Source organism: Salvia hispanica, chromosome 1 (assembly GCF_023119035.1).
Source record: "Salvia hispanica cultivar TCC Black 2014 chromosome 1, UniMelb_Shisp_WGS_1.0, whole genome shotgun sequence".
Taxonomy (NCBI): Eukaryota; Viridiplantae; Streptophyta; class Magnoliopsida; order Lamiales; family Lamiaceae; genus Salvia; species Salvia hispanica.
In genome coordinates this window covers 19,312,582-19,340,036 of record NC_062965.1, presented here as the reverse complement: position 1 = coordinate 19,340,036, position 27,455 = coordinate 19,312,582, and the positions used below count along the sequence as shown (strand labels likewise).

General features: G+C 35.9%; 7 protein-coding genes across 7 annotated transcripts; 4 read left to right on the top strand and 3 right to left on the bottom strand.

Annotated features, from left to right (window-relative positions):
- The first annotated feature begins 598 nt into the window (after positions 1 to 598).
- LOC125206014 (GDSL esterase/lipase At1g28600-like) lies at positions 599 to 3,328 on the top strand. The gene is made up of 5 exons (XM_048105275.1): positions 599 to 886; positions 1,150 to 1,368; positions 2,408 to 2,556; positions 2,637 to 2,913; positions 3,059 to 3,328. The coding sequence occupies exons 1-5, from the start codon at positions 646 to 648 to the stop codon at positions 3,310 to 3,312; spliced, it is 1,140 nt and encodes a 379-aa protein (XP_047961232.1). The 5' UTR covers positions 599 to 645; the 3' UTR covers positions 3,313 to 3,328.
- A 1,879-nt stretch (positions 3,329 to 5,207) lies between these two features.
- LOC125189276 (GDSL esterase/lipase At1g28580-like) lies at positions 5,208 to 7,974 on the top strand. The gene is made up of 6 exons (XM_048086571.1): positions 5,208 to 5,490; positions 5,797 to 6,012; positions 6,945 to 7,093; positions 7,238 to 7,350; positions 7,452 to 7,615; positions 7,721 to 7,974. The coding sequence occupies exons 1-6, from the start codon at positions 5,208 to 5,210 to the stop codon at positions 7,972 to 7,974; spliced, it is 1,179 nt and encodes a 392-aa protein (XP_047942528.1).
- Positions 7,975 to 10,066: 2,092 nt separating this feature from the next.
- On the top strand, positions 10,067 to 12,940 carry LOC125206022 (GDSL esterase/lipase At5g45910-like). Its single transcript, XM_048105288.1, has 5 exons — positions 10,067 to 10,360; positions 11,241 to 11,462; positions 11,589 to 11,737; positions 12,100 to 12,373; positions 12,587 to 12,940. Exons 1-5 carry the CDS (start codon positions 10,129 to 10,131, stop codon positions 12,814 to 12,816), a joined length of 1,107 nt encoding a protein of 368 aa, XP_047961245.1. The 5' UTR covers positions 10,067 to 10,128; the 3' UTR covers positions 12,817 to 12,940.
- A 584-nt stretch (positions 12,941 to 13,524) lies between these two features.
- LOC125189265 (adenylate-forming reductase 06235-like) lies at positions 13,525 to 16,929 on the bottom strand. Its single transcript, XM_048086561.1, has 3 exons — positions 16,926 to 16,929; positions 16,357 to 16,662; positions 13,525 to 15,070 (listed from the first exon to the last, which is right to left on the bottom strand). Exons 1-3 carry the CDS (start codon positions 16,927 to 16,929, stop codon positions 13,686 to 13,688), a joined length of 1,695 nt encoding a protein of 564 aa, XP_047942518.1. The 3' UTR covers positions 13,525 to 13,685.
- LOC125201711 lies at positions 16,809 to 17,378 on the bottom strand. Its single transcript, XM_048099935.1, has one exon. It carries the CDS (start codon positions 17,315 to 17,317, stop codon positions 17,021 to 17,023), a length of 297 nt encoding a protein of 98 aa, XP_047955892.1. The 5' UTR covers positions 17,318 to 17,378; the 3' UTR covers positions 16,809 to 17,020.
- Positions 17,379 to 21,813: 4,435 nt separating this feature from the next.
- LOC125214562 (putative pentatricopeptide repeat-containing protein At1g12700, mitochondrial) lies at positions 21,814 to 23,985 on the top strand. Its single transcript, XM_048115645.1, has 2 exons — positions 21,814 to 22,492; positions 22,581 to 23,985. The coding sequence occupies exons 1-2, from the start codon at positions 21,897 to 21,899 to the stop codon at positions 23,860 to 23,862; spliced, it is 1,878 nt and encodes a 625-aa protein (XP_047971602.1). The 5' UTR covers positions 21,814 to 21,896; the 3' UTR covers positions 23,863 to 23,985.
- Positions 23,986 to 24,679: 694 nt separating this feature from the next.
- LOC125200761 (NEP1-interacting protein-like 1) lies at positions 24,680 to 27,061 on the bottom strand. The gene is made up of 5 exons (XM_048098525.1): positions 26,821 to 27,061; positions 26,502 to 26,653; positions 25,983 to 26,066; positions 25,741 to 25,893; positions 24,680 to 25,036 (listed from the first exon to the last, which is right to left on the bottom strand). The coding sequence occupies exons 1-5, from the start codon at positions 26,966 to 26,968 to the stop codon at positions 24,914 to 24,916; spliced, it is 660 nt and encodes a 219-aa protein (XP_047954482.1). The 5' UTR covers positions 26,969 to 27,061; the 3' UTR covers positions 24,680 to 24,913.
- Between the last annotated feature and the right edge of the window lie 394 nt (positions 27,062 to 27,455).

The following is a 27,455-nucleotide window of genomic DNA, read 5'->3' as shown; positions in this document are numbered from 1 at the left end:
AAATATGAGAGAGAATGATAAAAAAAAAAGATTAATAAATTGGGAATAATTTTCTATTTTTTAGTATGAGAATAATTTTGATGGATTGATGGAAATGAGAAGATGAGAATAATTTTTTTGAATGCATGGAGTGCAAAAGATTCATTTGTGTTTCAATTTAGTATATTCCGCCATTTGTGTTTAGACAACATCAACTGTTTATTATCTCATGTTGCTACAAAAAGTTTCATAATTATTTCATGCTTTGTACCTACATCACTTAGGCTAAAAAGTTAAAATGATTTAAACTTACAAGACAGAATGTATTAAAACGAAACTGAAATAAAAGTTTATGTATAAATCTCAAACATTTTGTATGAATATGAAACAATGATAAAATATCTGGTATGAAAAGTATAACTACGTACCTTCAACTATTACGTGATGACTCGAGCCCAATTTTTACCGATAAGAAATTTTTTAGCGTGAAAGACCGTATGAAATGAGTGGATGTCAATGTCTGTACGTCATGGTCCTACCTCACAATGCCATTGCCACTAACATGGGCACATAATAAATTAGTATGATCACGTCGTCGATAAGTAACAACCACAAACTCATATCTTTCATAGAGAAAAAGTACATAACAATTCCACTAGCGCAGCGATGAGGATGAACTACACAATCGCCATTCTGCTGATTTTAATATCAGCAAGCAATCAAGCTTCTTCAGCGTGCTTCAAATCCATCATCAGCTTCGGAGATTCGCTTGCCGATACCGGCAACGCAATCCATCTCGCTCCATCCGACACTTATCCGTACTCCGCCATGCTGCCGTATGGACAAACTTTCTTCCACCGTCCCACCGGGAGGGCCTCCGACGGCCGCCTCATCATTGATTTCATCGGTTCCGATCCCCAATCTCACTTCCCTTAATTCAATTTTTCACGATTATATATAATTGACTGAATACATTACACGACAATATGTTTATACTAAATTTTTAATCCTCACATGCCTACTTAAAAAAATCTTTTCTTATTTATATACTCCTATTATTATAAAATTATCGATATTTTGTGCGAATTGTTAAAAGCATTTATAAGAAAATATTATCTCAAAATTCCAAACTCATTTTTTTTTTTTTTTTGCGTCCGCCCATGTTTGCAGCTGACGCTTTGGGGCTTCCGTTTGTGCAACCATTTTTTCGTCCAAGCAGCTGCGATTTCAGCGGGGGTGTGAATTTCGCGGTGGCGGGATGCACGGCGCTGGCGGACTCGTTTTGGGCGGAGGAGGGGATCCAGGTTTGGTTGGCAAATACGTCTCTTGCTGATCAGTTGAGTTGGTTTAAGGAACTGTTTTTGCCCAAATTTTGCCACACCCCTTCAGGTAACTCCTCACTTGAGAACAAAATTAGAACATCCAGCCTGTACCCCCAAATAATTCTCTCCTTAATCCTTAATCCGTATTTAAAAAATAAATACATTTGAAATGACATGGATTTTAATGTACAATTGGTAAAATAAGAGAAAAAAATTAGTAAAGTAAGAAAGAGAATGAAAAAAATGAATATCTAGCATGAATTCAACGTATTAATGCACAATTGCCTTTTATTTTAGTTAACGTTTTAATATCTGGCATGAATTTTAAAGTATTCAATTTTCAGTCCTTTTTTTTTATTACTAGTTTGCAATTTTTTATGATATATGTGACTTTAAATTTTATCATTATAAATTATTTTTAATATACTACTCATGTGTATTTATTTTATTATAAAATTCGTACTCGTACCCCTAATTGAAGAGGTCATGATACAATTTCACTTATGTATATATACTTCCTCTACCCGTCTTTTATCATCTTAACTTGTCATTCTCGTCCGTTCGCGGTTTATAATTGTTTCATTTATCTTTAACTTTTTTTATATAAATGGACTTCACATTCCATCACTCGCTCATAGTTTATTATAAAATTAATATATAAAAGTAAAATACATAATTTACGAATTTATTCTTACTAACTATTCTATACATTTCTTAAAATCCGAATCAACGCAAAGTGAGCCAATTAATAGCAGACGGACGAAGTATATTAATTTTTGTGTTGCTTCCTTTACTATTTGACTTTTTGCTACTTATTTTCGTTTTCTTAGAGTTTAAATATTTTTTATTTCTTGTTTTTTAAAAAATGTTATATTCAATTCTTTATTAGCTTATAGTATTGTTTAATTTTTATGTTTATTTTTCGTTTATTGCCATTATTTTCAATTTTTTGTGTTTCACGCGACACGCACACGCACACATCAATCTCATAAATTTTAGAATTTAGTTAATAAATTCAGTCTCATTATAATTCCCATTTTTTAGTACTTGTTGCACAAAATATGTATCAATAAAATGTTTATATATGTTGAAAATATTAATGGCAGATTGCAAGAATTATCTAGAAACCTCCCTTACTGTGGTGGGAGAGATAGGAGGCAATGACTACAAACATGCATTGCTTGGAGGAAAAAGCTTCCAATCAACACTAGCACTTGTTCCTAAAGTTGTAAAAGCAATCAGCTCAACAATAAATGTATGATTAATCATGAGTAATCAATGTAATTTAACCATTGAAAAATCCCTTCATAAGTAGAAATTTTTGTTGTAATGCAGGAATTGATCAAGCTTGGAGCAAAGACCATATTGGTTCCTGGTAATTTGCCTATGGGATGTTCGGCAGTTTATCTTACTTACTTCAAAACCTCGAATCAAACATTCTACGACCCCAAAACAGGCTGTCTCAACTGGTTAAATGCGGTTTTTCGCCACCACAACGAACTGCTTCAGACAGAACTCAACCGGATCCGACAGCAGAACACAAAAATCAACATAGTCTACGCGGACTATTACAATGCTGCAATGCCGTTTTACAAGTCCCCACAAAAATATGGTGAATATAATAATTCTAGTGGTTCACCGGCTATTTAAGTTTTTTTTTTTTTTTTTTTTTTTTTTTTTTTTTTTTACTTCGCATTATTGATAGCTCACGTGTGAATATCTCAATATTTTTAAGTGATTGATTAGTGATGTTGTAGGATTCATAGAAGGAGCCCTTATAGCCTGCTGCGGATGTGGAGGACCGTACAACTATAATCAGACGTCCTTCTGCGGTTTCGAAGGATGTAGCACGTGCGAGGATCCATCCTTGCACGTGAGTTGGGATGGTCTCCATTTGACAGAGGCGGCTTACGGAGTAATTGCAGATAGTTTGCTAGGGGGATCTTTTACCATTCCTCCGCTCTCTGAGTTATGTGTTTTGCCTTCAAAAACCATGATTATGGTGACTTGATTTATATTGTAGTTCATTATTATATTTAATTAAATATGTAAATTCAAATTGATCTTATTGCAATTAATTTTTAGAAATCTCAATTGTGAGGAGGAATTTTGTAAAAATAAAATTAATATAATAACACTAAGGTGTCGTTCGATTGCTTAAATAATATAATACCGAGATACAATATGGGATATATAAAAACCGAATATTGGATAAAATAAACTGTTTGGTTAGAATGATTATATTTGCAATACTATAGAATTTGTAGTTATCGAATCTTATTTGGGTTTGGGTTGAGTTCTGATGGGCCGGAGTCTGGATTTGAAAAAAGGGTACAATTGATACTTACTTCAACTAACGAGCCCAGTCCAGACTCACTTTATTTCATTGATGGCATGAGTCCACCTATACCGGGTCTTGGGCTGTGGCTAACTAGCATCTCTTCTATTTATATCTAATTATTACATTGATAACTTTTTGGTCAAATAATTTCTGAATTTGATATAGCTAAAAAGAATTAATTTTGGTCAAATAAATAGTCTTTTCAGTAACTGTGAATAAATTAATCACATGTTAATATTTAAGTCTGAAAGTTCTGGATTAGATTGTGCTACCAAGTTAGTTATGATATATTTTAAGTTTCACAAGATTGAGATGATGCCGATCTTTTAAGTTTTAAATAAGATTGATGCCCATAATTAGAAATAGATTGTCTAAACTCCATACAGAATGGTGTTTAAAACATACTCCATATAAACTTTTATGAGATTTTAAGGTATTTATGAGATATTTATCTCATAAGTTACTTTTTGGGAGATGATGATGCTCAGAAGTAAAAAAGCTATTCTTATAAAATAAATTTGATAGTATGATTCTTTCTGCCTTTAGATAGATAATAATAATGTGGATAAAAGTTTGACTGATACATACACCTATTGTTTAATTTTATTTTAAAATCATTAATAAAATCAACATTCCTAGTATAATTTGCACAATAATAGAATTAATTTGACATTCTTATTTTTTGGGAGGTAGTTTGAATTTCTTTTAATCAAGCATTCACTTTCAACTGTGAATATCTAAGAAATGAAGAACACTTATGTTAAATGATTAAATTTCTTTATTTCTTGCGGTTGATTTAAAATTTGATATACATACAATTATAATATAAAAAACCTGTCTATATTACAAATAAAAGTTCAGTCCAAATACATGATATGGCAGGTTTTTTTTAACAAATAAAAGGGTAAAATTCATAATAACAATGAAGCAATTATGTCATGGCGATTTTTTTTTATATTCTATTTAATATACCAACCAAGATATCATACTTCGATATAACTTTCGGTGAGTTAAACAATGTCATCATAGTAGTTATTAAAAAATGACTATCGTTTAGTTGAAAACATCAATAATATATAATGAGTATGCGACGGTGCCAGATATTTTTTTGTTGAAGAATTAATAATTGCAAACATATTCAAAATTCACGATTTTTTAGCAAATTTCTTAAATTTTAGTATATAGACCCTTTTAATTTCTTAACTTTTCTGGAAATTTTCCATTAAAATAATTATATAGACCCTTTATAGTTTTTCTGGCAATGTGCCATTAATATAATTATGCGCTTTAATTAAACACCATATTTGCTCTGATTATGCAAAGACTTAATGCCATATTTATTTCAGTCAACCTACAAATAAAGTAAACCATGCAATTTTAGAAAAAAGATTTTCACATTTACATTTCATGCTAATTATACTAAATATGATCGAATTAAACAAATGAAATTCACTTAATCAGATACCCCAACGTATCTAATAAATTTAAAATTCATTCATCCCATTCAAATGGTATGTCCTATATATAAGATATTGGTGATACTACATTCATCTCACTTTTCTACAATGGCTTCTTCTTCTTCTTCCTCAACCAATCCCATGATCATATGTTTCTTTCTATTATTTTTATCATCACTAACCAAACATGCTTCTTCTTCACCTTGGTCTTTGTCTGCATGCTACGATCACATAATTGGCTTCGGCGATTCACTAGCGGATACCGGCAACCTAGGTACCCTGTATCCCTCGGACCCGCCTATGTTCATGTACCGCCCGCCCTACGGAGAAACCTTCTTCCACCATCCCACCGGAAGATGCTCTAACGGCCGCCTTATAATCGATTTCATTGGTATATATTCACCTTTTTAAATTTTATATAACACGGGCGGAACCAGTAATGAGGCACTAACTGCTTAAGCCCATACTAATTATTATTCTTTCCGTCCGATAAAAATATTTTTTATTTCAAAATTTACATAAATTCATTGCAATATATTTACCTTTTATAGCTATGACAGTGGCGTAAGGAGGCACTACTAATTAATTATTTTTATTTTAGACTATAAAATTATAAAAAAAAATGTTTTAGTCCTTATTGAACTATAGTAAGAAAACATAAGAGATTCTATGAATATTTTTTTCTGCGTCTATGCAGCTCAATACCTGGGCCTTCATCTGGTACCGCCGTTTTACGATGGGAAAAATTCGAGCGACGTAGGTAGTGTGAATTTTGCAGTGGCCGGAGCAAGCGCGCTGCCGGATTCTTACTTTTTGAGCAAAGGGATCGCGATTCGTCAGGCAAATGTTTCTCTGTGGGATCAGTTGGGCTGGTTTAAGAATAAATTCTTGCCCAAATTTCAATGTCTCGAAGGTTTGTTATTTTCAGTTACACATTTTTTCTTAATATATAATTCTCAAGTAACCAAATGTGACAATTTTAGGGAAGGGAGCCTTTGTGTGATTATAATTTTAGTCTTTATAATTAGCACATCTATAAGCCGATAATATCGGATCATGCAAATTACTCTATATATCTATTAATTAAAAATATATAATTTTAATTGATACGCTGATTTGTGAAATATTTCTCATTAACTTTTGGTAATTAGTGATTTAAGATTTGATGTTATAATAAACCTACATGATGACATCAATGTAGAAATGTATTTACACATTTTGTTTCTTTTGAAAACTTTAATTTACTTATTTTTCAATGTGGAAATCTAGCATTTTGAAAATCCTTAATTAGGGCTGCTAAATTAAAATGTTATTTAAGAATATAAATAACAACTCCTAAATCCGGGAGTTCATAACCTTGTTGCATGAATTTGTGGCCATGCGTTTGGATTCTTAGGTGAAAATATTAATTTTTGATTAAGACATTTGTGCAAAGAATTCATAGATATTTCACAGCAAATTTATGGTTTATAGTTTATACTAGTATAAAAGCGATTTGTGATTTCATGGATATATCTTTTAAAGGGAAATTGCACGCATTCAAAAATTGAGAATTTCATCATCTTTGAGATTCGAATCTACAACCATGAATTCATTCAACAAGGTGATGGATTGCTTGCAGATCTTCTTGATCTAATTAAGGGCTCAAAATGAATCCTAGTTTATAGTTTGTGTTCGATTTGTAGAATAACACTCCGTATATATTATGTTATAAATCACAAAGTAGTTAATGTAACATGATTTTGAATTCAAAATTAAGCAAATAGTAATTTTTATTATAGAATGCATGCATTCTCTCCTTATTACCTACTATAATCTTTGCATTATTAATTTATCTTAATTCAGATCAACAAAGCTTTCTAAGATCGGCGTTGGTGTTAGTCGGGGAGGTTGGAGGCAATGATTATAATCATGCATTACTTGATGGTGCAAGCAAAGATTTGGTTTTTACATTTGTACCTGATGTTGTCGGAGCCATCAGTTCAACTGTCAGGGTAACTTACCAAATTCCTTCACATGTAGTACATTCGGTTACGTTTAATGCCTAATGCTAAAGGTCCCAAGTTAGAGTCAATTAGACAACATTTAAGAAATTATGTTAGACCGTGTTATAATTTTCTAACATGTATATAATTCAGGAATTGATTAACCAAGGTGCAAGGACATTGTTTGTTCCTGGAAACCTACCGATTGGGTGTTCAGCCACTTACCTCTCGCAATTCAAAAGCTCTAACAAAAGCGATTACAACCCCAAAACAGTTTTTTTTTTTTTTTTTTTTTTTTTTTTTTTTTTTTTTGAAATTTTGAAAAATGATAATAATAGTTCCTCATTTAATATGTGCGTCAAAAACAAAAAACAGGTTGCCTCAATTGGTTGAACGAATTTGTCAGCAACCACAATACACAGCTTCGAGCACAATTGGATCTCATTCAAAAAGAGAATCCTCACACCGACATAATCTACGCGGATTACTACAATGCTGCAATGCGATTCTATCTCAACCCAAAAAAATATGGTAATTAGGCATCTTGTTTTGGAGTGACACGAGTTTCGATAAAAAAGAAGTGTGAGTATTGTGAGTGGAAAATGAAATTGATGGTGGATCGATTTTTGTGTCTAGGGTTTTCAAAAGGAGCGCTCACGGCTTGTTGCCCGAAATGCGCGCCGTACAAACTGGATAATCCCGATGCGGAAACGTGCCACGTCCCACCACAGTACGTGAGTTGGGATGGTTTGCATTTGACGGAATCAGCTTATAGTATCATAGCAAAGGGTTTGATCAAAGAATCGTATACTATTCCTCAAATTGAGCAAGTCTGCGCAAACCATATGTTCAATAGAACGTATGCTAATCCTCCAAGAATCGTACTATAATTTTTCTTCCAATTATATATATACGCCAATGTTCGGCTACATTTTTATGTACTGCAAGAAAATTGCGAATCTTGGCTTTTAGCATTTTAAATGCATTAATTAAAAAAATTGAATCAATTGGATTTTCATTCTCTTATGAAAGTTCGGATCAATTTTTATGTTTACTATCAAAGTGAAAAACAAAATGTTCAAATAAAAAACTGACTACAAAAACAATTTTTCTTTCTACTTCCGACAATCCTAAAAATTCAAAAGGAAAATAATTGGAAATTTTGGAAATTAAAATTAAAAACTAAAAATTAAAATTAAAATTTGCAGAATGGAATGAACGAACATAAGAGAGTGAATGATTGTGTTTTTACTTTAATAAGCAGGTAAAATTGTAATTTCACAAAGTAAGTTTAATAACTAGGCTTGAAAATTTAATCCGCGTGTTTCGGGTATTCCCGACCCAGTCCCAATACCCGATGGATTTTGGGTACCCGAAACCCGAAATTATGGGTTCGGGTACGGGTTTGGGTAGTTAATGTTAGGATTCTTCGGGTTTAGGGTACCTGAAACCCGTATTAGGGTACCCGACTAATAAACGATTAATTATGTATTTGTGATAAATATTTTGGGTTATAAAGTTATTAGTTTACTATTTGGATTATGTTTGGTTGCTTTGACATTTCATTGTTTCTTTACATTCGTGTTCGGTTCATGTTGCATTATTTATGTTCTTACTTGTTATCTTTTGAAAATATATAGTTAATTAGTTATGCTTTCTCCATTTTATTTACATGTTCAGTTAATGTCTTAAAAAATTAATCTCTTTTATGTTTCAATTTATATCAAAAAAAATTTATTTTAAATTAAGTAGTGTCTATTTGTCTAGTGTCCATTTTATATAATATAGGAGTAGAATTATAGTCAAAAAATAGTATAGGTATTGTGTTATTTTAAGAATTTATATTCTCATCACAATTTAATTTATATAAAAGAATAAATTTCAAATATAATAATTTTGGGTTTATGGGTACCCGATTAGTTGGGTTCGGGTACCCGCATCGGATATTAGGGTACCCGAATTCACATACGGGTCGGATATTGAGTATGATATTTTTGAGATTTCGGGTTCGGGTACCCGAATTTTCGGGTTTGGGTACCCACGGGTACCCGAATTTACACCCCTATAATAACACTAAACAGGCTAAAAATTGTTTCTAGTAGGATTTTAGTTAAAATATTAGAAACCTCATTGGATACGCAGTTGTATATAAAATTGCAATCTTGCATGAGTAGACATACCTAAACAATTATATGGAGTTGGATTCAGTTACAAAGTTGCTATCACTCACTGGTTTTTATTTTGTTAATTAATTTGCCTTGCAATTGCTCAATTGGTCCTCCTAATTTAATTACTATAGCCTATTTCTTGTAGAAGACAAGTGGCTCGCGTTGTAATATGATCAAAATATGAGGCATTAATTAGTCAAAAAATAGGAGTTAGTTGAACTACTATTCAAATTTTTTTCACTTTATACAGTGTTGAATTTTTCCATGTCCTTTTGAAAAAACCGCAGTTCCCATTTTGACAGAAAATTGGAATTGGAACGGAACAGGCACAAGGAAAAAAAATTATAGTTTCAAAATTGAATCGAAAGATTCAATAAGTTAGTTCTGATTTAACCATGCATCTTGCATATAGTGAGACATTATTTAGCCATAATGTTCCTTTTTAAACACTGTTGGTTCCGAGTGAAAGTTGGAACTGGAACCGGAACCGGCTCAAGAAGAAATTTTATAGTTTCGGTTCAAAATCAATTGTTTTTTACCGGTTTTAAAGTATTAATTGTAATCAGAATCCAGGTCAATATAATCAATAAGTCGGTTTTGATTTAACCATGTTTGGCTGAAAACTTTTCTTTTTAAATTTAGTCTATTTTTTTGGACGAACTAAAATGGTAAAATTTGTCTATTTTTCGTGGACGAGGAGTACTATATTAGCCATTTTAATATTCACAGCCCAACTAAAATTCACAGCAGAGCAGTTGGGGTGTTGGCTATATAATTAAGGCTGGTCATAGTATTAATTGATGAGTGGCCCAAATCCAACACTTGTTTGTTTCTTAGTTGAAAATTCTCTTGAATCTTACTACCAATCTAGGTAACATGAAAATCGTTTTCTTCTTAGTACTTTCCTTTTCGATCACTGTTTTATGCAGCCCTCTTCCCAAGTATGACTCAATTTTCAGCTTTGGCGATTCACTCGCCGACACCGGAAACTTCCTACTTTCCGGGGCCCTCAAGTTTCCGGTTATCGGGCAACTTCCCTACGGCCAAACATTTTTCCGCCACGCCACCGGCCGCTGCTCCGACGGCCGCCTCATTGTCGACTTTATAGGTACATACTATTATACTAATAGTAATAACCTTCTTATCCAATTGTCAATTTGATACTTATATGTAGCATGTTATCAAGTAGTGAAACACAAGATGATTTCCTATATGCTTCCGTACGTAGCCCTTAAAAAAGAGGTCAAAGTGGATGTTGGAATGTAAGTTAATTGAGAATAATATTGGTAATAATTATTAATGTATTATGAGTGAAAATTGGTGGATATATAAGTGGATATTGGCGAGTAATATTACAAAATTTTATAAAATTTGCTTTTTTTTTTCCACGAACTTTAAACTTAGACATATAATATTACAAACAAAAGTAGTTGTTTAATTTTTCTCACTGACAGATATGGTTATCCATCTCATTTTAATGTAGTTGGATTTTGTCGCTGGTGAAAAATACTGTATTAAACAACTATTTAAGTTTGTTATATTATATGCATATGTCAAGTTTAAAAGTTTGTGAATTTTTATTTTTAAAAAAATTCATTATATTAAATGCCAAAATCCCTAAATAAAAATAGTAACTATTGTGAATAGTAGTGGAGTCAAACTTTCCAAAAAGTCCTTTCATAGCATTCTAACACCACGTCTCACCATGGGATTTTGTTGTGGCTAATAGCACAGCAGGGGGTGTTGTTCCACCCATGCTAATATTTTATTTAAAAATAATAATATTAAAATATTAATATCTTTTATTATAAAAGAATTTGATGTGTGTGTGCTTAATAGCACAGCCCCTCCTGCTGTGCACAGCAAGGGATCTCATCCCCTCTAGTTCCATCAGTGAATCACATTTATTGACCTATAAAAATAACAAAAAAAAAAAAATTGGGACGAACTTAACATATAACTAGGGTCTCTTGCTTGTGACATTGCAGCGGAGGCATATGGTTTGCCATATTTACCACCGTATTTATCGCACGGTAAAATTGAAAAGTTTTCACAAGGGGTGAATTTCGCAGTCGCGGGAGCTACTGCTCTCGACTCAAAATTCTTCCACGACCGCAACATCGGGCAGTTCCTTTGGACAAACGATTCATTAGCTGTTCAACTTGGCTGGTTCAACAACCTCAAGTCCACTCTTTGTTCCCTCAAACAAGGTCTCACCTTTTACAACTAACTCAACTGCGCGAAAATTTTATGTATAAAGTCATTGCATTCGCAGTAAAACAAATTATATTTGATGGGAACTAAGGAAATAGTTATATTGTGTACTGTTGGAACAGATTGTGACAAATATTTCAAAAGAAGTCTATTTTTGGTGGGGGAGATTGGTGGTAATGACTACAACTACCCATTCTTTGTTGGTGGAAATATTACTCAGCTTAAGGCAATGGTACCTTTGGTTGTTGGAGCCGTTTCCTCAGCTACTTCAGTAAGCTACTCCCTTATTCTCTTTATGATGAATTGCTTCAAACAGTGCGAAGCTCGGTCAAATTCTGATCTATCCTATAATTTAAAAAACAATTGAAAAAATCATAAAATTTAGGTTTGTACGCAATCATCTCATGACGATTTTTTTTGTGAAATTGTATCCAATATAAATAGATGGAAAATCGAATATGGATATCATAAAATTTAGGTTTGCACGCAATCATCTCATGACAATTCTTGCAATAAAATACGTACACCTCAAAACATCCTACAATCATAGATACTCCAACAAAACTATCACTTTCAACCCCCACCTTCCGAAAGCCCTGAGCCTTTGCTAACTGTGTCCCTTTTATATGACAGATGCTAATAGAGGAAGGTGCAGTAGAACTGATAGTGCCTGGGAATTTGCCGATTGGGTGCAACGCAGTGTATCTAACGTTGTTCGGGACAAGCGATGTAAGAGCCTACGACAAAAACGGGTGTCTGAAAGCGTATAACGCTTTCTCTAAGTACCACAATTCTCAACTCAAAATTGCTTTGGACAAGTTGAGGCAAAAATATCCACATGCAAAAATCAGCTATGCTGATTACTATGGTGCTGCTAAGAGATTCTTCCATGCTCCCAAGCATTACGGTAAGTGCAAATCTAGGATTTTCACATAAATTCGGGTTTAACATTAATTATTTGTTTTATATATTTAATTCTATTATTTAAAAAATTGTTGAAATTGTTAATTTTGTAAGTTGCATAAATCCAAACTCAATTTGTGTTTGCATCATGAGTTTATTTGTTCGGCCGAATTTAGGCTTTACTTTGTATAACGATCCGACACGCATGGTTTGTTAGGTTTTACGGAGACGCTAGTGTCATGCTGTGGAGGAGGTGGCCCCTACAATTTCAATAATTCAGCGAGATGCGGCCACGTTGGATCAACGGTGTGTTCAGATTCAAAGGGCTATGCAAATTGGGATGGGGTCCATTTAACTGAGGCTGCTTACCGCTCCATTGCTTTGGGCTTGCTTAATGGATCCTTCACTACTCCAAGGCCCACATTTTCCCCTATTTATGCCTTATAAATTTCTCTTTGGGCTTGCTTAGTAGATTTATAATCTTTCTTCTATGAGATAATAATATGTATGTTCAATTCGACAATAAAAATATCAGCGATTGATTCTATGGTACGGTTTATATTATTTTCAATTGAATTATACATGGAGAATTGTTTATGCGTCAAATTGACGTACACATGATACTACTAAAGTAGTGATCCGAAAACGTATAATAATATAAGTAACTTTGCTAATTATTGTGTTTAATTATCCAATACACAATATTTGTTCATGTATGTATTTAACGCTACGTTTTATTAGGCGTTACAAGAACTTCTACTTATTCCCGTAGATGACTTGAAACCATTAAACTAAGAAAAAAACATCTTACCAACCAAGTTGTGCTTAACTAACGGTCTATGTTAACATGGTCAATTTGTATGCAGTGCAAGTACAATTATGTACTCCTTCCGTCAGTGAAATGTTGTCCAGTTTTACCATTTCGGTCCATCCGCGAAATATTGTTCACTTTGCTTTTTTTTTTTTCTTTCTATTTTTGCTAAATGGACCCCTACTTTCCACCAACTCATTATATATACTCACATTCTATTATATAACTAATACTAGTATATAAATATGGAGCATTTATTCTATTAACTTTTTTCATACATTTTTCTTCACATTTCTTAAAAATTTACCGAATCAAACAACAACAATATTTTGCGGACAGAGGGAGACAATATTAATAATGGTTGATTAGCTAGGATTCAACCGGCACATCCTCATATAACCATACAATAGAGCAACATATATAGATATAATTACAACATAAAATCATACTCCCTCCTAATTCCGCGATTCATAGTCTCACTTTGACTCGATATGGGTACAAAGATTCAAGAATCCCAAATAGGGCCAAAAGCAGCAATCCCACTAGCCTTGCATGCATCAACCACATCCCTACTCCCCTCCGGATTACTCGTCACAATCACCACCTCCGCCCCAAACCTCTTCGCCGCCTCGACGCTCATCTCCGCCACGTTCGGCCGCCCCAGCACCGCCGTGTCGTGAACAATCACCCTCTCCTTTCCGCTCACCCACTCCTTAATCTCCCTCCCAAAATTCTCCTCCACCCCTTTCGTCACCCACAGCAAGCAAACCTCCGCCTTACACGGCTGCAGCAAGAAAGACAAAAACACACAAATCCCCGACCCGGTCGCCACTAAAAGCACCCTCCCGTACATGTTCGTTAAATACGGAAGGCCCGCGAACCGCACTCCCCGGACCCACAGGGTCCGGGGAGGGCTCGACACGAGAGACCTCGTGAAGTCGCCCACCGCTCCCGCCAGCATCATGTGCTCTTTCTTGTTGTCTGAAATGATCCCGAATGCATGCCATTCTGAAAGCGGGGATGGGCTGATCCTCCCCAGGATCCCCGCCTCCACGCCGCCCTGGAACCTGATGATCGTGGCGTGGCCGGACGGGGACGTGACGCGGACCGGGACCCGCCTCACGGTCAGCCAGGGGAGGATGATCAAGACGGTGATGCCAGTGGTCAACCAGAATTCCGGAAAAGCGGTCAAATCTGAATTTAGAATTTTGTAGTTATTAATTGAGGGATTGTATGTAGCGGTGAGGGTGACATAGGCCCAGAGGAGGGCCAGAGCGGCCCACCCCGTGAAGCGGTGGGTCCGCTCGAAGAAGTTGTGGTGGAGGTGTCGGACGAGAGGGAAAGCCGCTGCGGAAGCGAGGCTTAAAAGGCCAAGGATCACGGATGCGACCGCGATGATCGCTGGTGAGGTGGTGTGTCTGTGTTTGAGAGTGAGGACTAATGCGTAAATGAGCCAGGCGGCGGAGGAAATCCCGCAGCCGCTGTGGATTCCGCCGAGGGATTGGAGGAGAGCGGTGGTCATGGTTTTGAGGCGGAGGGGGATCCACGGGTGGCCTAGGGCGGCCACCGCGAGCCAGAAAACGAGGCGTAGAACGGCCTCGCTGCGGCATAGGACCAAGGCGAAGATGTTGGCGATGGAGAAGAGGGCGGGGCGGGCTGCGGCGTAGGGGAATTTGCCGGTGGCGGCGAGGACTAAGGCGGTGATGTTGAGTGCCAAGCAGAGTGCGAAGAGGCGCTTGTAAACGGTGAAAAGGCCTTGGTCGAGGAGGATCACGGAGAGGCGCGACGAGGGAGGCTTCTTCTTGGCGGCGGATTGAGGCGGGGGATGATGATCGGATCGGGTGAAGGGCGGAGGAAGAAGATGGTGCGGTGGAGTTTGGTCGGATTTACCTGAAAAATATGGAGTATGACTTAGATTAAGATATTGTATTATTGGTAAGTTCAATTAGAGTATAATAATTAATAAGCATTGCAAAATGAAGCATGTAAGTTCAATTAGAAATTTCTTAGCTTTCTAATTGAACTATGCATTGGGCATTGATGGATCTACCTTGGGCCTCCAATGGGAGCTTGGCCGATGCTAGACCATTAGCACCACATTCTATGTTCATGTCTAACCTTCGATCTTTAGGCTTTAATCGAAGAAGAGAGATTGAGATTGGATAGGAAAGAGGGATAGAGTTTTATATTTTAAAACCTTTGTTCCACTACAAATGATTGATTTCTATTTTTAAAAGACCATCAACAATGACGTCTTTATAGGCAAAGGAAATCCAAATTTATGAAAAAATAAAACTTAAAGCAAATAATTAAAAGAAAAATAAACAAAAAGAAAATCCTAATTTGGTAGAAGGAAAAACAATTAATATTTTTCCTTCTGCTTATTATAATACTCATTCCATCCGCCATTAGAAATCTCATTTCTTGGCAGTACGGGTTTTAAGAAATGTTAATAAAAGTGGGTGGAAAGAAGTAATTAGTGGAATAAGGGTATCACTTGTATATATATTAGTTTTAAATGAAATGTGAGTGGAATGAGTTAGGTGAAGGTGTAACTCTATTACCATTTATGGTAAAAGTGAACTGGGACTCTTATTCGCGACAGACTAAAATGAAAAAACGGGACTCCTATTCGCGGACGGAGGGAGTAACTAGGAAATAAATAAAACCCAAAAATATAATTTCCTTAGCATCGAAATCTTATATTCTAGAACTGCATCACACTATCTATATCTCGATTTCTACTTTATTTTCTCTCATATTTTATTTCCTCCTCACTTAATTAACTCAATAAATATAATTTTCTCAAATCTAATCATTACAATTATTTAGTTTTCTCAAATTTTCATAACTATCAAACTTTAAAATTTATTACTATGACAATTTTTCAAACTTATAAGACAGATTTGGTCGGGAGAATATAATAAAATTGGTAAAGGCGACTTGTCAAACACAATTATATCATCTAATATTTTATAAAATTTAAGATTTAAATATTTTTTTAAAAAAAAATCAGCATCGATTTATTTAAACTTCTGTTTTCTTCATCGAATTGGCATGCACGTGTTTAAATACTAAACAAACAATATACTGTATATATTATGAATCTAGATAACATTCAAATTTTTGCTTTTTTTTTTCTATCATTAGATAATGACATGAATTACTAACAATACCTTCCTCGTGGCTTTCTTCAATGTCGGCAAGGGTTTCGACATCTTCATCTTCATCCTCATCCTCGTCTAGATCGCAGAAATGGCTGCTTTCGCGGCTGAGAGACCTCTCAATGAGGTCGGAGGATGGAATGATCCGAGCAAAGCTGCTCCTCCATTGAGCCCAAGATCTGCGGCTGCGAGACTGGTTAGTCAATCGGCCTCGGTCCGGAATGGCAAAGAGGTCCGCATGCGGCTTGATTTCAAAAGCTACACCTCTGCAGCTCGAAATGCGCAACCTTCCTTCTCCATCACCGCCACCTCCTCCTCCTGTAACTCAAGTACCACCACTTGTTACATATTAGTATAGATCTAGAATGAAAAGATAAAATTGAAATTATGACAAGTAATAAGATTAGTAGCATAAGTTGCTCCTCGCCTCCTCTCTCTCTAACTTTTGATCGCACTAAACAAAATTACATGTAAAGTTCTTAATATTAGTTAGAAACAATAAATCGAAACAATTTTCACTATCCCACAAAATTTACAAATCCAAACTTCAAAAATAAAAAAATAAAAAAAATAAATAGAACCCATCTTCTACCCAACTTCCTACCTACAAGTTACAACTACAATCTTTACACAATAGATACAAACATTTTGTACAAAATCAAATTTACTAGTAATTTCATGCACCATCATATTCCGGTATACTGCCAAGAGCCGGCCTCCACGGCCGCTGATTCTCCTCTCCGGCTGCGGCGGCGACGAGCTGCGCCAACACCTTCTCCACCGACATCCCTTCCACGTTCAACAGCTTCTGCAGCTCCTTCTTCGATATCTTGATCTTCACCTCCATGGAACAAGGCAAAACGCTCTCCGCCGCGGGCAGCCCGGCTTCGTCCTTGTCGTGACCCGACCCGAACGAGGCCCAGTCGTCGCCGCCCCATTCCGTCGACGATCCTTTCCTTATGCAGTTTCCCATATTAATGATGTATTGGTTATTGGATTTTGGAAGATCGATTTTTGGTGAATATAAGAGAAAGAGTGGGTGATATATGCAAAGGGAGGGGGTGGTTGTTCGCGTGTGGGGCCCGCTCCACCTATTTTGGGTTGGCTCGGAGCGGGTTGAGGTGTTGTTGTTGAGCTTAAGTTGTCGGCTGCGGCGGCTCTTCCTGTATGTCGGCTGCCTGTTTTCTTATTTCAATTTGTTATTATAACAATTGAGAAATTATATTGCATCGTTGCTGAATATATTTTTTCCGTTCTATAAAAATAATTTATTTTTTATTTTACTATATCTAAAAAAAGTAGTTTCTTTTATATTTAATGAGTTTTTCTCTTTTTGAAGACTAGTCTTATTCTCTATTAGCTTTTGAATTATATTTTCTTTTTAGCTCTCTTCTACTCATCAATTGTCCTTAAAATCTTTATTTTTATGAAACAAATGCAATATATAAGAAAACAACTTTATTTTATTAAAAAATATCGATAATGTATTGTAAATACAAACATAGTTTGCTAATTAATTTTCAAAATTACGGATAGATGAACTTTTTTATATGGGTCAAGTATATGGTTAACTAGGCCTGAAAATTTAATCCGCGGGTTTCGGGTATTCCCGACCCAGTCCCAATACCCGACGGGTTATGGGTATCCGAAACCCGAAATAATGGATTCGGGTACGGGTTTGGGTAGTTAATGTTAGGATTTTTCGGGTTTAGGGTACCCGAAACCCGTATTAGGGTACCCGACTAATACCCGATTAAACCCGATTAATTATGTATTTGTGATAAATATTTTTATTTAGTATAGGGCCTATGGCCCGTAAGGTAAATCTAGGGTACTTTATTTAATCACATGTAGATTTATAAATTTTTCGTATGCCTCACTTTTTCAAGTTTCCTTCACGCCGCTGCTGCTGCTCTCTTTTTGCCGTTTGCTCTCTTCTTTACATTCATGTTTGGTTCATGTTGCATTATTTATGTTCTTACTTGTTATCTTTTGAAAATATTTAGTTAATTAGTTATTTCTCCATTTTATTTACATGTTCATTTAATGTCTTAAAAAGCTGTTTTAATCTCTTTTAATAATCCCTTTTATGTTTCAATTTATACCCAAAAAAATTTATTTTAAAATTAAATAGTGTCTATTTGTCTAAGGTCTATTTTATATAATATAGAATTATAGTCAATAAATAGTATAAGTATTGTGTGATTTTAATAATTTCTATTCTCATCACAATTTAATTTATATAAAAGAATAAATTTTAAATATAATAATTCCGGGTTTATGGGTACCCGATTAGTTGGGTTCGGGTACCCGGGTATCCGAATTCACATACGGGTCGGGTATTGGGTATGATATTTTTGAGATTTCGGGTTCGGGTACCCGAATTTTTGGGTTTGGGTACCCGGGTACCCGAACTTTCACCCCTAGGATAACATACCGCTGCGTTGAACGAATTTTGGACTTTTTTGACTTTGGATGAATGAAAATTCGCCACATCATATCAGCAGCCAAAGGTACGGACAGATTGTTTCAAACTTATCATGAGGTGTTAATTTCTCGAGTTTATCTTCCATTTTTTATCATTATTTTTGTGATTTCTAAAATTGAAATGATAATTGTTTGTTTGACTATCTATTCTTACGAATGAATTTATACTATTGAGGCTTGAGCCCTAAAATATAAATATACGGTGAAAATGAATAGATATTTAATATTTATGGTTATTTTGTCTTTTATGCGTGACTCTTTTTTAGATATTTAATATTTATGGTAGGATCACGCATAAATGACAAAATAACTATAAATATTAAATATCTATTCACTTTTACCATATATTTATATTTTGGGGCTCAAGCCTCAATAGTATAAATTCTATAATCGTTGACGAAGATAGTCTTATAAACATGCGAAATTGTCACTTTTAATGAGTAAATACACGGCATGAACATTCATTACATTACGAGTACATGAACTAAAAGTTTAAAATACACAAACTTTTATTTTCTCTAGATCTTTCAGAGGAAAGTTAATAACATTCAGATTAGACCAATCATGATTAACTGAATTGACAAATTAATATCATTGTAATTTGTTAATTGACAATTAACATATTGTTTAGTAATTAAGTTGCACTATAAATTATATACACGTTTCAATCGTCCTCTTATCAGTGATTATAATAAATTGACAGCTACATAAAAATTGGAGGTTTGTAGCTATTTTTTTATACACAACTATCCTTTCTATGGCATGTCATACAAAGATCATTTCTTAGATAATAAACATGGACTTGGCTTAACAATTACTACTCCGTAATATGCCTGCCACAATAATTATTAGCCCCATAATTAAGATAAGATTAATTAATAACATAGCTTACTAATCTAGAAATAAGAACATGAGCCACGGCTCAGCTCACTCAAGCCGGCTCCGTGTGAAAAGCCAAGAGGCAAGGAATCTAGAATCTATGTGGCACTTGGATTGATTTGGATTTGAACGCGGCTCCCACCGTGGCTTCGCTTTTCCATTATCTTATCATAATTAATCAATTAGGAAAATAATTATGACATTTAATTTAATTTTTGTGGCAATGTTTATCCACTACACTGGAATTGGACAATTAGTGACAGCAATCCCCTGACTGACTCAAATTATTAGAAAACTTCCACGTTGGAAGCTAGTCAAAGGATAAAACGTCTTATATATCGATTTTTCACTATTTAATGAATTGTTTGTCTATCATTGATTTTTTAAGATATTTTCAATGGTTAGAAATTCATGTTGTCACTGTTCTACAATTTACCTGACATCTATTGAGGAGACCTGAATAAATATATGGATGTGAAAATGAAAAATGGGTTAAGAAAATCACAAAAATGGGCTCTTGATACAATTGTTGTTTGAAAGGTACAAGTAGATTTTTGCGACAAACTTAAAACAGACATATACTCCCTCCGTCCGCCATTAGAAATCTCATTTATAGGCGGTACGAATTTTAAAAAATGTTATGAAAAATGAGTGAAAAAAAATTAGTGGAATAGGAGTCTCATTTGTATATATTAGTTTTAAATGAAATGGGGGTGGAATGAGTTAGTGGAAGGTGTGACCATATTACCATTTATTAGTAAAAGTGAACCGGGACTCCTATTTGCGGATGGACTAAAATGGAAAAACGGAACTCCTATTCGCGGACGGAGGGAGTAATTGTTATTTCATTACAAAAATGAACTCACATGCGCGCAGACCATCTGACCCTGGATCCGAGGTAGGGAGCCGGCTTCAGTGGAGAAGGGGAGGATGTTACGATATCAATGAGTAGGAAAAGTTTCAGGGGAAATAGAAGATGAGGGACGCGTGCATATGGATTGGGTAATTAATTGATCGACCGAGCCATATATATGCGTGATGTCGAGAATATTTGTATTGATGAAATCTTGATAACGAAGCTGGAGACAATTTAGATTAGAAAAATGAAACTAAGAGATAAATGGATTGGGTTTTCCATTGATATTAGTTCATAATGCTAGAGAACTAAACAACTATGGAATGTAGTGTTATTTATAAGAAAGTCATGAGTATGTTCTAAACTATACTACTATTCTTTTATTAGGCCTAGGCCCACAATGATAACGAGTATGGTTCTGTAGATTTTATAAATGGGCTTCACCCAATATAGAACGAGATGGTACAAATTTATTGGCCCAAAATCCTTCTTAAACCCAAAAGGCTAATTGTTATGGTGGGTGTAATTGCGACAAATAAACCATATTTAAAATTAATAATAGTAGTATCTACGTGCACTTTGCACTTGAGACTGAGGGATCATTTGATAGATATTTAGAGTGAGTTAACATGTAATCTAATTTTATAACATCTCTCGTGTTAAATGTGTAAAGCCTCGAGACGTGGGCTTCTAACAGGCCAGTGGATTACGACCATCCTCCTAAGTGGATTATTGGGTATGCTGATTGAAAACACCTCTCACAATACCGTGGGGCAGGACGTGGAGGATTCTTGGGGTTGGAATCTTAATCTTTTTGCAAATTCTACTTTCTTTCCTTCTCTCTTTCTCTTATTTTATGATTGTTTTTATCTATCTTACTTTATCCATTTTAAATCTGTGTCATTTCAAAATTCCAAATTTTAGGCCTTAATAGATCATATTACACAGATCCATTTTTCAATAGAGAGATAAGGCTTTAGTTAACTTTTAAACAAGCGGTTAAAAAAGTTGAAATTATTACTAATAGTAATATTTTTGTATTATAATTTCAATATAAAATTAATTAGGCCTTAATAGATCATATTACACAGATCCATTTTTCAATAGAGAGATAAGGCTTTAGTTAACTTTTAAACAAGCGGTTAAAAAAGTTGAAATTATTACTAATAGTAATATATTTGTATTATAATTTCAATATAAAATTAATTAATTACTTGTAAAAAATTTTCAAAATGAATGGAGGTAGAGCTATGCACCTACGAGCCAAGAATCCCCTAAATTCCAATCCAGAAAGAGAGACAGAGAGAGGTGCCCAAATTAACCCAGCATCATGCCTTTCAGTTCAGCCAAGATCTTCTCCTTGTCAAATTGTTCGTTTAAACCCTTACATTTTCACTCATTTCCAAACACCAGCCACCAAATTAGATGTTTTTCCGCCTATCCCACATTCGATTTCAGCCGCATACGTGATCCCGATGATGCCATTGATCAATTCCGGGACATGTTGAGAATGAATCCGCCCCCTTCTGTTATTGATTTCACCAAGTTTTTGAGTGCAGTCGTCAAGACGCAGCAATACGCACTTGCCCTTCACCTGTTCGACACAATGCTTCAAAGGGGTTCTCCCGTAAATCACTTCACCTTGAGTATTGCGATTGACTGCTTCTGTCAACTTAAAAGACCTGGGTTTGCTATTTTAGGCAGTTTCTTCAAGCGTGGGTACGAGCCTAATGTGGTCACTTTTACCACTCTCCTCAAAGGTCTTGTATTGGTCGGAAGGATCCCAGAGGCTGCAAAGTTATTGCTCAAGTTGTCTGCAGAGCAGCTGTGCAATCCCAATGAACGTACATATAATACGATGATTAATGGGTTATGCAAAGCTGGAGCTACTCACAAGGCGCTTGAACTGCTTAGTAGAATGGGAAATGGAAGCTGCAAACCGGATGTGTATGCTTACAACATAGTCATTGATGGTCTGTGCAAAGATGGAAAAGTCGACAAAGCTTAGTAGAATGGGAAATGGAAGCTGCAAACCGGATGTGTATGCTTACAACATAGTCATTGATGGTCTGTGCAAAGATGGAAAAGTCGACGAGGCTCTCCAACTATTCTCCACCTTGGGAGATAAGGGGATTTCACCTAATGTTGTGACATATAGTTCGATAATCAAGGGGTTATGCGATAATAGTAGAAGGAATGAGGCTGAAGACATTTTAAGGAAGATGATATCGTATAAGGTCCGCCCGGATGTAGTTACTTGTAGTATTTATATAGATGCTCTTTGCCGAGAGGGAAGGATGGAAGAGGCCGGGCATATGTTGGTCACTATGCTTCAAATTGATGTTCAACCCGACATTTTCACATACAATATTTTGATGTATGGATATTGTTTGCTGGGAGAGATGGAGAAAGCTAGAAACATTTTGCAATTAGCAATGAAATCTGGCATCAAGCCTGATCTTAGAAGCTACACTATTATGATGAATGGGTACTCTAAAATGGGACAAGTAGATGAAGTTTGTCATTTTTTTACCTCTGCTAAAGGGTTAGAGCACAACGTGGTTTCTTATAACACAATGCTTGAGGCCTTGTTTTGTGAAGGCCGATGTGAAGATGGCTTGAAGTTATTCAGTGAGATGGAGGCGGGCGCTCTACCTGTGTGTCCTAATAGAGTGACATACAATATCTTGCTACATGGTTTGTGCAATGCTCGCCGTATTGATGAAGCGTTTTCCATGTTGCGTACCATGGAAAACAAAGGCATCATTCCAGATATAGTAACTTACAATATCCTCATTGAAGGATTGTGGAAAGATGATAAACTCAAACGAGCAAAGGATGTGTTTGACGATCTTCCTTCCAAAAATTTGGAGCCTGATGTTGTAACACATACAATTCTTATCCGTGCATTTTTCCAAAAAGGGCAGATAGGAGAAGCTAAGGGTTTGATGACGCAAATGGCGAACAAAGGTTGCTTGCCTGATGTTGTAACATATACTGTCCTTATTGCTGCACTTTGCGAAAGAGGACGGATGGGAGAGGCTAAGGATATGATGACACAAATGGTGAACCAAGGTTGCTTGCCCAATAGTTTGACGTACAATGTTTTTGTTCAAGGCCTTCTCAAACAGAACAAGATGGACGATGTGATTATTGTATTGAAAGAGATGAATGCAAGAGGTGGATGCACACTTAGCGTCGCCACTATTTCGGAGTTGAGTGAACCTCTACGAAGGGAAGGTAAAGATAGTGTGCTATTTGATATGGTTATAAAACTTTTACCAAAGAAGGTGTAGGCTAATCTGGTTGGATGATTTAAAAGATAGTGCTGTGGAGTCTACAAGTTCTTATTTGTTTGTTAATCTCCTATGTTTATATGATTTTAAATGCCTGAATTGTATTGTATTTTGATTGTTGGATGTGGAGATTGATCAAGACTCTACTTTTAGATATTTGAAGAAATACTTACTCTTGACTTCTACTTTTCAGATAAGATATTAGGTTGTCATAGTTATATTATACACCCTATCAGATTATGTTTTCACTTTCCAACTGATTTATGTATTTATTTCATGCAAGAGTATGATTTTGTGCATAGATATATTTTATGATAATGGTGAGATTATCCTTTATCCTGACAAATAGATAAGGTTGATATTGAGATTCCCATGATTCATTTAATCAGTTCAAATTTATTTACAACTGACCAATGGAAACATGATCCAGTTTAATGTAGGTATTTAATGTCCAACCAATCATCATAGAAATCTTATGTAGCATTGGATCAACCCATCATTCTAAAAGGCACTATTTATTCAATCCAGCATTCTATAATAAGCAAAAGAGGTTGGTGCATTTGATTTTTCCTTAACAGAGAACCCATACCTCCACCCATCAATTCATATCCAAGTTGGTTACCTTACATAAGGAAGGAATTTTAAAAAATCTATGAAATTAAAAATAAAAATTATAGGAATGCAAAGAAGGAGAATGTGAGTATATATAGATGAAAATTGTAATTGCATAATACTAGTACGCTCTCCGTTCACCATAAGCAAGATGCATTTTTTTAAGTACTCACGTGTTGGATCAGATATGACACATTGCACAAAATGCAGTGAAAAAGAAAAGCTTTTATCAACATAGAGGCGACGCCGATATCATACATAGATGTCTCCTTTTCTTTATAGACAAACAACGGTTATAACTTCATTTATACTAATCCAGCAAGTCCCAGTTCATGAAACAGACATCCTTGCATCATTTCCGCCTCTTTTTCTAGCCCCCTTAACTGTTCCAAGGGCTCCGAGTTACCTTTTCCAACTCATTTTCGTCTTCTGAGAGTCCTCAAACGTCTTTTCTGCAAACCGGGCAGGTTGCTTGTCGGATGAGCCATTCATCTATACAATGTATGTGGAAGAAATGCCTACAGCTAGGCAGCAACCGAGTAGATTCGCCATCCGTCAAATCCTGCCAAGAAACAGGGTGAACACTAGTTTTCAAAAAATGAAACTTTTTGTTACAATCATGTTTGAAAATAAACATCAATCACACATGAGAACACTAGATACATGGAGAAAAAGTTGTATAGGGGTGAATCCAAGACTTGGTCTCAAGCTTGAGCACTAGCTTTAATGTCATAGTTCGAGCCTAAGTGTGCAAGCTTGGTGTGATAATACTATCCTCATTGGATTGAATAGGACGAATAAGAGACATGGGTTCGAATTTCAAGCCGAATAAAATAACCCACCAAATTGGAGTGTTCAAATAACCCAGGAAAACCAAGAAAAAAACACGGGTTCTTAAAGGCCAAGGAGAGGGTTATGCGGTTAAATTAATTTGCAAACCAAACAGCAAGTAGAGCCAAGATAATTCCATGATCCCAGCGAAACATGACTACCAAACAGAGCCCTTATAGAAGATAAGGGGGGGGGGGGGGGGGAGGGGAAACGAGAAATACAAAGGGAAAAATATTATCCTCGTTTTCTAACGATACAACCAAATGCAACTTTTTGCATTTTTTCAAAATTCAGGATGTTTCTTAATCCCTCCAAATTCCATACCATAAACTAAAATTAACCATAGAAATAACACATAAAAAACATATCAGACTTGTTATACTCCAACTTATGCTTTAAATGGACCAAACATTAATGCTAATAAGATCTATGTACCTGTAAGCAAATGGCACAATTAGTGTTGGAAGTCTCAGCACTATTAAACTCAAAGCTTGGTAGTCCTTTAATGGCATCCTGAGATAATCCCCTAATGGTATTCACCTCAAAAATGTCTGAAATCTCCATCAAACCTGTCTCCATAGTGCTGATCTGAACATTTTCAAACAAAGTTCAACTTACCTAGCACTTCAAAAAACATAAAATTCAGGAATTCCAAATAATAAAGAATCAAACTTTACCTGCCATTGGTATGCTTTTAACACTGCAGGGCTTACCCACTCCATAAATATCTTCCCATTCACAAGACTACATATTAGTGCTGCCTGAAAAAAAAAAACATGACTTCAATTTCTTGTAATCCCCTCTTTCTTCAACAAAGTGACTAAGAATCCAATTTATTCACATTCATACACCCCAACAAAGTGCCCTATCGTGTTGGTCACGGCCGATTCCTTTATCAGGCCACCACTCTGAGTTAGCTTTCAAACATTTCATGTTACAAACCATACAGAGAGCTCATCCCAAAAGAACTAATCTATAGACACAGCTCGTTTAATCCATAAACCTCGCACCATATCATGTTTGGTTACAGCTGATTCCTTTATCAGACCACCACTCCGAGTTAGGAGAGCTAGTCCCAAAAAACTAATCTATCGGAGAGACAGCTCGTTAAATCTATAAACCCCACACCAACCGTCTTTAACCAATCGATGTGGGGACACTAAACTTGTTAACAATGGAGGCAAAGAATATATCACCTTGGAAAAATGCTCCCCATTTAGTATGAGCTCCATGAGCTGCACGGCGGTGATGGCGCCAGCCACCGCCCCTACACCAACCCCACGCAGCAGACCGGTTTCTGTGGTCTGCCCTTTCAGCGCTCCGCTAATTACCCCTACAATAGCTCCACCTACACACACAAATTTTCCCCAAAATGCTCAAATTAGTTAGCAATTGAAGCACGAAACAAGCAGATGCATCGAATTTCTCCTAATTGGACCGAAAACGGTATGAAATTGAGCCGAATTTGAAAATCAATCGAAATCGAAGAGGTGAAAAGGGGGCTGGATTCGTTACCGAGAGCGAAGACGCAGGTGAGTAGAGCAACGGCGGATTTCTTGAGCAGTGCGAAGAGGAGCAGAAATTGGGAGCGGCGGAGCTGAGTGTGAATCCGAGAGGCGGCGGCGGAAGCCCACCGTTGGATGAGCTGATAGCAGATCAACATTTAAGTGTTGAGAGAGACTGTTGGCGCTAATTTGGGAGAGGCCCCCTTTTTTTTTTCTTTTTTCTTTGCGACTCTTTGAAATGGAAATGGGAATAAAACCGGTGAGGGATTGAATTTTATAGGAGCGCATTTATATCTGGTTGGGAGCTCATGAGCTACCACACACGTGTCGAAGGAGTTCGAATCCTATGAGGGGCAAAATCGGAATTGGTTGTGATACGTCTCATTTTCTTAAAACATTCATGGTAGGTAGGACTAGCCAATAGCCTAGCATTAGGACTAACTAAAAACACATTCTGCATTATTAGGACGAATTTAAAATTCGACATGAATACGGACAAAGAAAGTACAATAGCGGACGAGCGATCGACTAACGCCTAATCACTCGTCCATGCCGTTTGTCTACCTCGCGCTAGCCGACTCCAATAGCGGACGAACGCGACACCCGAGCCGCTAGTTGGTTGCTAGGGCGTGCGTTCGTCCGCTA